The sequence below is a fragment of the Podarcis cretensis genome, assembly GCF_951804945.1.
Source record: "Podarcis cretensis genome assembly, chromosome: 6".
NCBI classification, from domain to species: Eukaryota; Metazoa; Chordata; class Lepidosauria; order Squamata; family Lacertidae; genus Podarcis; species Podarcis cretensis.
This window is the reverse complement of record NC_137175.1, coordinates 40735209-40746537: the sequence shown is the minus strand read 5'-3', so window position 1 is coordinate 40746537 and position 11329 is coordinate 40735209. Positions and strand designations below refer to the sequence as shown.

The 11329-nt window shown below is 42.1% G+C and overlaps 1 protein-coding gene and 1 long non-coding RNA gene across 11 annotated transcripts in view; one reads left to right on the top strand and one right to left on the bottom strand.

The window, feature by feature from the left end:
- LOC307218041 overlaps positions 1-11329 on the bottom strand; it is a 355464-nt gene that overhangs the window by 112929 nt on the left and 231206 nt on the right. The gene's annotated exons all lie outside the window — the stretch shown is intronic.
- LOC307217656 (membrane cofactor protein-like) overlaps positions 9278-11329 on the top strand; it is a 62047-nt gene continuing 59995 nt past the window's right edge. For 2 of the 9 annotated variants that reach the window (XM_079979306.1, XM_079979308.1), the window contains exon 1: positions 9288-9689. In XM_079979306.1, coding sequence (XP_079835432.1) covers positions 9623-9689 — 67 coding nt within the window. In that variant the 5' untranslated portion in view covers positions 9288-9622. Of the gene's footprint in view, positions 9690-11329 lie in introns of all 9 variants that reach the window. The other 7 variants (XM_079979311.1, XM_079979307.1, XM_079979312.1 and 4 more) reach the window with 7 other exon arrangements.

Genomic DNA, 11329 nt, shown 5'->3' with positions numbered 1-11329 from the left:
CGCTCGAGCGAGCAATCGCCATATTGTCGTTCCGATGAAATACAGTCTTAAAGCTCGCTCTTTTGCTTTCCTGACCTGTTGCAGGGGTTGGTGCTTGTTCTTGGGGACTTTGAAGCTCCCCTGTCAGAAGCATGAGTCTGTTCCCTGTTTCTGGTCCTACTCATGCAGCTGGGCACATTCTGGGCTAGGTTTTCTGTGCTGGATTGGATGACGGTGATCTTAGAGTGGATAAACTTTCTGTAGTTCCATTTTAATGGTCAGACCACTTCTTGATGGAGTTTAGAATTACTGAAACCTGGAGCCTCTGCAGAGGTGGGGGACCGACTAAGATGATCCGCCCCAGGTGGCTGATGGCTCTTGGGGAGTTTCCTGTTGCCTTGGAAGGTGATTCTGTTGAAGCACTGGTGGACTTCTGGAACAGAGAAATAACCAAGGTGGTGGACACGATTGCTCATGAGTGATCTTAGTGGAGCAAAACCCGCCCCCTGGTTCTCTAGAAGCATGTGATGATGAAACACATGAGACAGCAACTAGTGATGTTGGCAGAAAACACAGAATGAGTCTGTAAGGGACTGTGTGCTGATAAGCTAGCAAAGATAAACCTCCAGGCACGCAGCCATCTCTGTACGAGATTTATTGCTCAGCTTCAAAGCAAGTTATAAGAGTTCAAAAACATACATCCATTTTCTACAAGTCAGATGAGTCGTCTGGCGTCTTTTTGTGACGTCTCCAGCAGACCCATCTCCTAAGTTCACGCCTCCTCTTTCCTCTGCTCTGTGAGTGGCTGGGTCCTGGCATTGGCTCCCCCCTCCCAGCTTCCTCCTCTGACGTGGAAGAGAAACTACTGATTACCGACTTGGGCTCTCTATACTTGTCTCCCTCCCCCTTCAGCTCTTTTGCAACCTCCAATTCCCTGACAGAGTCCAACCAAGCACAGGCTAGAGCCTATTTGAAGAACTATTCTGTAGCAGTGAGCACAGCAACAATCTCTTTTTCTCTCTGCCTGCATTACATCAACAAGGAGCCATCCAGTGGAGCTGTTTTGAGTGGTCAGATATCTTTTACACTCTGGCCCATGGGAGAATTTAGAGTACTCAACAGCCTGCCCAGCACTTCACTGACAAAATCACTCATAGAATCATAGAATCATAGAGTTGGAAGAGACCACAAGGGCCATCGAGTCCAACCCCCTGCCAAGCAGGAAACACCATCAGAGCACTCCTGAAATATGGTTGTCAAGCCTCTGCTTAAAGACCTCCAAAGAAGGAGACTCCACCACACTCCTTGGCAGCAAATTCCACTGTCGAACAGCTCTTACTGTCACTCAGATCCGTTCTGACTTGGACACTACAGTTGATATGCGTCACGTGGATGTAACTTTGGCCTCTGCTTGTCCAGTGTTAATGAATACTTTTCAATTTGTACAGCCAGAGAATGTGGGCAGGATCCTTGGAAATGTGAGAGCTACCTCAAGTGTACTAGATCCTTGCTCTTCCTACCTCATCAAAAAAGCCAGTGGGGAACTGCCTGGATGTGTGAAGAGAGTGGTCAGTGCCACCTTACAACAAGGCAAGGATCCTGCAAGCCTAAGGAGACAGTTAAAATACCTCTATTGAAAAGGCCCTCCTTGAATCCCACCGTATGGAATTATTATTGGCCAGTTTCTAATATCCCAGGGTATGATGGCATCTCAGCTCCAGGAACAATCTGTTTACAGACCTAGTTATGGGACAAAGATGGCTTTGCTAGCTTTGATGAATTCCTTATGTCGGGAACTGGACAGGGGTAGTGTGGCTCTATTGGTTCTGCTGGACCTCTTGGCAGCTTTTGATACCATCAACCATGGTATCCTTCTGGGCTGCCTCACTGAGATGGGACAAGGACACACTGTTTTTCACTGACTCTGTTCCTTCCTGGAGCGACAAACCCAGAAAGTGGTGGTGGAGAACTCGTTTGGCCTGCAGGGTTCCTCAGGATTCTGTTCTGTCTCCCATGCGATTTATCGTTTACAGGAAACCACTAGGAGAGCTTGTCTAGAGTTTCAGGGTTTAGAGTTTCAGGGTTCATTGTTACAAGTATGCTGATGACACCCAGCTTTAAATCCTTTCTGCCTAAATCGAAAGAAGTTGCCTCAGTTCTAAACTGGTGTTTGTCACAAGTAAGAGCATGATGTTGAAGAAATGGAAACTTAATCCAGACAAGACAGATGTGCTCTTGGTCAGTTGCAAGGCAGAAAAGGGAATAGGGATTCAGCCTGTGCTGGATGGAATGTAACACTCTCCCTGAATATACAGGTCCACAATTGGATGTTCTCTTGCACCCAGCCCTGATGGGTGCTCAGGTTCTTCAGTGGCCAGAAGTGTATTTGCACAGTTAAAGCTAGTGTGCCAGCTGTGCCTATTCCTTGAGATGTTGATTTGACACACCTTAGTTACATGGGGTCTTGTCAATGTTCTCTTGTGTATACACACAGAGAAATGAATCTGACACTGATGAAGCTGTGCTGATCTGAACAGCTAGAGGGGAAAGAGCTGGGAAACACATTGGGAAGCGGGGGACAAACTGTGTTCCAAGGCAGCAATGTGAACACATCCTGAGTTCACCTAACTCAGCCCAACCAAGGATATGAGGTTGATGATATTGCAATAGATCAATATCATTATTGTTTTATATCTGTCTTTCGGGCTCTGCATGCACGAAATTGGTATCTGAAGAAGTGTGCATGCATACAAAAGCTTATACCAAGAACAAACTTAGTTGGTCTCTAAGGTGCTACTGGACAAGTTTTAAATTTATTTCGACTGTGTCGGACCTACACGGCTACCAACCTGAATCTAGAATCTTGGAAGGTATCTGAAGAAGTGTGCATGCACACGAAAGCTTATACCAAGAACAAACTTAGTTGGTCTCTAAGGTGCTACTGGACAATTTTTTAATTTATTTATTAATTGCTATAGTATAGGTAAAGAAAAAATATAGCATATAAAGCGAATCATACCAGCAAACAATAATTTCATATTCATATATCTATTCAGGTACAGAATTAGCTGCCACCTCATCCACCATGACGCTATGGCAATGTTACTATGAACTTTCAGTAGTAACATACATGTGCACAAGCATGCAAAAGATAAAAGCTGCAAGAACCTATTAAATCAATGGCTGCTTTGATCATGCATGTCCTTTTTAAACACATTTTTGTTCTAGTTGCATTTGCTTTCATTTGCCATCTGTTTGGCATGCTTCTCTTCTGCTAAGCTACCCAATCATGAGGAAGTTCTGTACTTGGCAAGAGAGTTTTAATGTGAGATAAGCCGACTTTGCTACTATCAGATGACTCCAGGCATATTTGAGTCTAGAATATAGATTGCATGCATGTGACTAGCTGAGCTAATGGCCCCTCCAGACGTCCTTTTCATTACAAATTCCTGATGCTTTGTGCTTATTCTGTTTTCAATAAATATTTATTGCTTGTAGCAAATACAATAAAATACACAATAATAAAGGATACATAACTATACTCTCCATAAATAAAATAAAACCAGAATCAACATTAAAATCAATTATAAACTTTTTTTAAAGGTGGTTCTTAATTTTAACTTTCTCAAATTAACGAGTTTCCTTTACAAACCCATTGATGCTTGGCTCAAAATTCTTGCTTAGATTTTATTCGCTGCAGTTGCAAAAAATGCAATTTGATAGACTAATACAGTGTATGTGCTCACATTCATCAGATAACAATACTGTTTTATCCTGCAAAAGCTTTGAGGTGGTCACACTGCTTCATTCCCAATCAGTGCATCTCCCATAGCTCCCTGCTGAAATCCCGTAAATATTTATACCACAAATTTACTGGTTTATTTTCATCCTGCTTTTATTGTGCTGTAGCCCTTCTGGACAGCAACAACAGAATAGCATTGGGATAACATCGCAGAAGAATCTAATGCAGGATAAATACACCACTAATGCACTTTCCCACAAGTTAAGAGCAAAGATACATAGAAGATAATGTGTTAAAGCACTAGTGTGGATGGGCCATAACATCTCATTCTTGATCTGTAAACATGCACATTATGCATATTATAAAACAAGGCATGAGATTTCCAGCAGACCAACCACAGTTTTTGCAATGGCAAGAGTAATGCCTCAGATGGAGGGAGTTTCCATACAATAGTAAATCAGATATATATTTCAAACTTACGTCAGGTTCAAATTCCACTGGGAAGGGAATAATTTTATTGGGAAGGCTGAAGTTTTACAGTGAGTTTTCAAGCCTGCTATTCAGGCTAAAACAGAACTGTCAGGGGTTGTTTATTCATATATCTTCACCCCTGCCTTCTTAATCCCTGGCAAGAGTCTTATGTATTTTTCTCCCAGCTTGACTCCAATAGTGAAAGTGAGCTGCTCAGGGAAAAAAGTATCTAAAGCAATGGAATGCAAAGAGGAAGAGCAGAGAAGGAAGAGGATTAATGTTGTTTTTGATGTTGACATTGAACTGCAGCCACCCTCTACTCCACCCTGCTGTACACATGAACAGAGCAGACATTTGAAAAACAGATGCAGAGGCCGCCATCAGGTCCACTTTACCTATTGAATAAACATAGCAAAAGGACAAAAAATAGTGTGGGGTTCAACAAATGAATCCCATCAGCAGAAGTCCTGTGCAAGGACTTTGGTTTGGGCAGTGGTGCTTTCTGCCCTCTCTTCCTCTGTGTCCATCAAAATGGGCTTGGGGGTGTCACGAGAGCTTCCAGAACAATGCAGCAGGGAGAGGGGGTTTTTTTGTCTGGCAAGCTAAAATGCTTGCCCAGACACAATGAGCAACACTGAATTTCTCACAGTATCTTTTAAGGGCATGTGGCATTGCGTCTTTTGTTTACATCAAAAAAGTGATAGCAATATTGTCAACACATAGGACTTGGCTACATTCGTCACAATAATACTTTTTGAATGCGTTATAAACATGCAACACCAGATGGCACCAAACAGCAAAAAGGAATTTATATGGATTTTTACACAGGCCTTTTTATCTTTTGTTGTAACGATTTAATTTCTGACTTATTTATAGCATTTTTAACCTGTGTCTAGATCCACCCATAGATGAAATAGTTTCTGACCCAATTGTTTACAGAAATGGATCCAACAGATCTTTACAGAAAGACTGCAGATACACAGTTAATCCAGTTAGGAGCTTTCTAAATGTTAATTCACCATTCTGAAGAACAAAAACTATGCTCGGTGTCAGCCTGGCCTTTGGTGGTACAGAAAGCTCCTCCTTCAGGTAATTTCTAATTTATTTCTGGGGCATGAAATAATTCATGCCATCAAACTGATTTACCAATTGTCAAAGGCAGCAATAAGAATGAATGGGCATGCCTCTTGATCCATTATAATATACAGAGAAATGAAACAAGATTGCTCTCCCTTCCCTCTGTTATTTGTTCTATCTTCGAAGCCATTGGTGGTGGCATTAAGAGCCAACTTCAATAATAAAGGACCATAATAAAGGGAAAGGAACATTTAATAATTTTATTTGCTGACAATACGGTTGTAATGTTATCTGGTCCCTTGGTGGTTCCAATGTAGTATATAGCGCAAATAGTACAAAAAAGTGGCTAGGATACAAATAAACTAAGCTATAAAAAGAATAAAAAATACTACAGACCTGACAGAAAATGATAGGATTTATATTGAGAGCGGGGCTTGAATCAGAAAGTGCTATTTCTTAAAGGGAGAGGGAGGATGGGCCATATTCATACTTATTGTGAGGCAAACCAGTGGGAGGCAAATTTGGCCTTTCGGTAATAAAGATGAGGGAAACCCCTGGTTGGTACTGAAAAACAATGGTCTAGATGGAATACCTGTAACAACAGCTTTTTTTCTCATTAAAAACTTGGGGCATGGAACCTAAACTGAGTTTGTAGCCCTTATTAAAAAACTAGAATTTTGGAATTGTAATCAAAGGTCAAACATTTAGTCCCCGCCCCCCATCTCCACTTACTTCTCTTTTCTACCATCCACATTTTATGGTAAAAATCAATCCCAAAGTATCTTGTGATAAATCACTATGTAGGCTTTATTATTTTTACAATAAAAATAAGGATGTGAACTTTTAGAAGAACAAGTACGTGACAAGTTAGCTCTTTTATTATAAAAGCTTTCATTAAGCAACAAGCAAGCAGAGAGTTGATTAATGCATCTATGAAGATGGTCTCAGCATGAATCCAAAACCGGCACTAAAAACAATATAGAGATGATGCTATACTCCAGTCCAACTCCCTCTTATATGAACCTCCACCTTTCACCACAGTGACAGTGTTGTAAATAAATTAAATGCTCTTACCTATATTTGTCCCCTTTGGTTTGTGTACCATCTACTGGCAGATTTATGGGATATGGTACTTCAGGAAATCAATTCACTCTCTAGATAGGACCTCATGCCAATACCTTCCCTAGCACTGTTAGGTTTCTGGGATGGATTATATGAAAAATGAATAGATAAAGAGTTGGTTGAGTTTTTCTTGAGGCTCAAATTTGTTGTTGTTGAGTCGTTTAGTCGTGTCTGACTCTTCGTGGCCCCATGGACCAGAGCACGCCAGGCACTCCTGTCTTCCACTGTCTCCTGCAGTTTGGTCAGACTCATGCTGGTAGCTTCAAGAACACTGTCCAACCATCTCATCCTCTGTCGTCCCCTTCTCCTTGTGCCCTCAATCTTTCCCAACATCAGGGTCTTCTCCAGGGAGTCTTCTCTTCTCATGAGGTGGCCAAAGTACTGGAGCCTCAGCTTCACGATCTGTCCTTCCAGTGAGCACTCAGGGCTGATTTCCTTCAGAATGGAGAGGTTTGATCTTCTTGCAGTCCATGGGACTCTCAAGAGTCTCCTCCAGCACCATAATTCAAATGCATCAATTCTTTGGCGATCAGCCTTCTTTATGGTCCAGCTTTCACTTCCATACATCACTACTGAGAAAACCATAGCTTTTACTATATGGACCTTTGTTGGCAAGGTGATGTCTCTACTTTTTAAGATGCTCAAATAGTTATTGCTAAAAAAATTGCAATTTGCTTAAGAGGTTTAGTTTATCAAATATGGCCTGTTGCTGGGCTTTTTTCAGGGGGAACTCACAGGAACTCAGTTCTGGCTCCTCTCAGGTGAGCACTATTGCTATTCTAAGAGAATGAGGGAGGTGTTCATGGTGAGTTCCGGCACCTCTTTTTCTAGAGAAATAGCACTGTCTGTTGCAATGGCAGAAAAATTTGAACCAAGATTAAGACTGAGATAAAGGAATAGAGCTTTATCTTTTTTGTAAATTATGATAATAATATTCATACAGTTCCAGCAAAATATGCTAGTATCCTTTTCCCCCCTTTAGAATTTATAAGGAAATTTTCCCTAGGTAAAAATTAAAAAGAGGAATGCCTTTTGACATATGACAGAATGTGTCGTCATCAAACCTTCTGTTATTGCTCTCCTACTTAAGTTTGTATTACTTTGTTACAACATCTCTTATGTATGCAGATAGACAGAAAAATAGATATTTATAAAATGTTGGAACACAAATGATATGTTCTTTTCTTTTTTGTGTTATAACTTATTTTTTTCTAACACTGTGTTTTTAAAATGAGAAATAATCACTATTTTTATAAGAACTTCTTTTTTAGACCTCAGAAAGTTGACAGTAATATTACACTTCAAAAGCACCTAACATTTTCAAAGCACTGTACAAATATTAAAAGAGTACCTCTGCCCCCCACCTCCACCATACAACACAAAGAGCAAAAAAAGGATGGGGAGGGAAGAGGAAACACAAACAAAGGAGCAGGTGCTTCTTCACTGCCAATGTTGGATTGGATAGGTTAGTCTCCCCTTGTGATTGAAAGCTATGTCAAAGCTATAAAGATTTCAAAGCAATGTTCATGGAATTGATAAAGAGTACAGTATTGGTTATTTCATTTTTTCCCTAATCTTGTTTAAAATTTTAATAATGAAAAATGTATTAGTGGTGTGATTGTGTTTTTGAGTTTGTTTGCCCTTCATTGCACGGAATCAAATATATTTTTTTGGAATTTGACTATAAATAAACATTCATGTGTGAATGTACTTTGAGGAGGTTTGGGGGGGGGGGTTCTATGTGATTTCTGCTAATGCTGTGAATCCCTAGCCTACCATTTGTGTACTTACACGCAGAAAGGCTTCTGCATGCCATTTGGCAAGGGCACACAACACAAGTATCTGATTAATGTGGTTTTGCTTCTGACTGCTGGACCAGATGACTCAGTATACACTTGACATTTAAAAAGAGAGTCTGCTTGGAAATGCCCTTAAGATGCATAAATCCTCAAATTGTTTATTAAAACTAAGCACTGGCATTACGTTGCTACCACAGTTTTGACTTTTCTGTGCAAACTGGAAATGGCCCAGCATTGCTGCTAAATCTGACAGTCAGGGAGTATTTTACTGTGCTTACAAATCATATTACGTTTGGTACCTTAGTGCTGAGATCTGAAAAGTCAGCATATTCCACTCTGTCCTGGCTCCATTCATGGCTGCCAGATTCTAGTTAGTGTGGGGCAGTGGTTATTTTGGAAGACCTAGGCTCAAATCATCACTCAAAATAGCACACATCCACAAACCTCCATGGGTGACTTAAGTCTCAGCTTACCCTACCTCACAGACTTGCTGTATTAATGTTTATTTTGCAGGTAGCACCATTTGCCAGCATGGCAACCAACTGTAACTGCTCACAGCACCCAGGATGTGGCAGAACAGGATGTAACCAGAGAAATTTCATTTATTTGTGAAAAAGAGGAACTCCACGGTTTAACATAATTGCAATGTTAAGAACACAAGAAGAGACTGCTGTATCGGGCCAATGGCCCAGCGACAATTCTGAGGGCCAGCAGCCAGCCAGGCCTGGAGGGCCACATTTGGCCCTGGGCCTGAGGTTCCCTATGTGTAGTAAGCCTTCTGTACATTCCCCAGGGCCTGACACTAATGTAATAAGAAATACAACATGGTTCAGGCACGAGTGAATATGAGACTCCTGGACTGCAGGGGGTGGACTAGATGACCCTAGTGTCCCTTCCAACTCTGGAGCGAGTTCTACGAGTCTATATCTTTGAGAAAAAGACACATGACGGCATTCCCACACACGCCTTGCTAAAAAACCACCACCACCACCACACCTTAACATTCCGCTTTGGGGCGTAACTAGAAAACCGAGCGAGGCTATAATTCTGGGCTGAGCCTTAAGGGTCTTTAAACTTTCAAATTCCCCAAACGAGTAACTATTTTCATTCTGTGGTAGCAACATCCTTGGCAAGCCTGACAACGAACCGCCGAACTTCCCAGGCTTAACGTCATAGCGGGGGAAACAAAAACTGTGTAAGAGGACCGAATGATTTCCTTGCAGCTTTTGCACTTCCCAGCGCGAAGAGGAGGAGGCGGGCAGAGGTTCCCCTCGCGCCTCGCCGCAACCCACTGAACCTCCCGCTCTCCCCGCCTCGACGGATTCCTCCCCTCGAGGCCCCGCCCCGAGGACTCTCGCGGCGGCGTTCTTGGAAGCCTTAATCGCTCCCTGGAAGAGGCTCTTCTTGGAGGGCGCGGACGCTGCGCGCTGCGATGCTCTCGCCGCCCAGCCTTGGCCCGAGGCTCCTCGCGCTTTCTTCACTACTTGCCGGCGTCCTGAGTGAGTAGCTGGAGGGAAAGCGGGAGCCGCGACTCGACAGAGGGGATCCCACCCCCTGCCCCTTGGAGCCACTGGGAGCCAGCCAGCTAGGAGCGCCCACCATCCTGCCCGACTTCAAATATTGGTTCTTTATAGGAAAGGATTTCCTCTACTTGTGGCTCAGAGAGGCAGGGAAACCTACACCCACACCCACATATATATATATATACATATACACCAGACCCACACTTCCGCCTTTAGGTGTTCTTGAGCTGCAACTCCCATCACCCCTGACCACTGGTCCTAGTAGCTAGGGAGGATGGGAGTTGTAGTGCAACATCTGGGGATTCGAGTTTGAGAAAGACACATATCTGCACACGCACACACACACTTTTCTGCACCTGTTTAAAAACATTCCTATTTAGACAGACCTACCCGGCTGCTCAGAAAGTTGAGGTAATGTTAATTTGTTTTAGTATTTTAACTTTTGTACATTTTGCAGTAGGGTTGTAATTTTTTTCTTGCTTTTACTGTCCTTTGTAAACCACTTTGGGGATTTTTACAATCAAGCAGTGTATAAAGTTTATAGAATAAATACACACATATGTAGTGTAGTATTTCATCTTATAGAATCATAGAATGGTAGAGTTGGGAGGAATCCTGAGGGTCATCCAGTCCAGCCTTCTGCAATGTGGGTATGTGGGGGGAGGGAGAGAGAAAAGGTAGTATTTCATCATAGATGCCTGTTGTTTTAACTATATTATTGTTAACTGGATTTGAGTAAATCTTACTCAGCAGCATAAGTAGGAATGCCAAGCGAAAACTAACAAGTATTATTCTGAATGATGTTTGAATGAACAAGCACATTTTTAATCTAAAATGGAATACTTCATAGTTAATCCAGTCACTAATAGTATGGATGGAGGGGTGGGGTAGGGAGAAAGAGACCAAAACAACTTCCCAGCCAAGTGGATGTCAAGCCTGTTTCTACCTTTTAACTCCCCTGATATTTCGTTCCTTTGTTTTTATTTGATGTAATTTGCCTCACCCAAAGAGCGCTTTTGAAAGAAAGAAAGAAAATACCAAATCGTTTCATAGAACTTGTATACTCATAGAACTTAAAGTCACCCTAACTGGAGTGGTACTTCTTGGTAGTATGCTTCTGAAGGTCAGCTGCTGGAAATTGCAGGAGGGGAGCTTGGCCACTGTGAGAACAGGATTCTGGACTAGGTGGATCCCTGGCCTGGTGCAACAGGCTTCTCTTAAGTTGTTTTGTATATGGTGCAACTCAGGAATAGGTGAAGTCCCATTGATTCTTGGGGGAGTAAGGCAGGACTGGGCCTTCTTAGAATGTGATATTTAAAGATGACGTATTACATTTTCACCAAGTAATTGGTTCTAAAAACACAATATCCAAATAATCAGCTTCATCAAAATAATCCGCTGTTTGTATGGATTGCGTTTGTGTTGTAAACTGCTTTGAGAGCCTGTTTGGCAGAAAAGTATGGTGGAAATGGGGGGGGGGGAACCTGTCAGTAGTTTAATTCTTGAAGCACCTCTAATTTGATGGGAATAAACTACCTCCCCACCCCACCCCCCAAAAAACCCCAACTGCAACCAACTGCAACATCTGAACTTGACATTTTTGCTCTCCTTTCCTC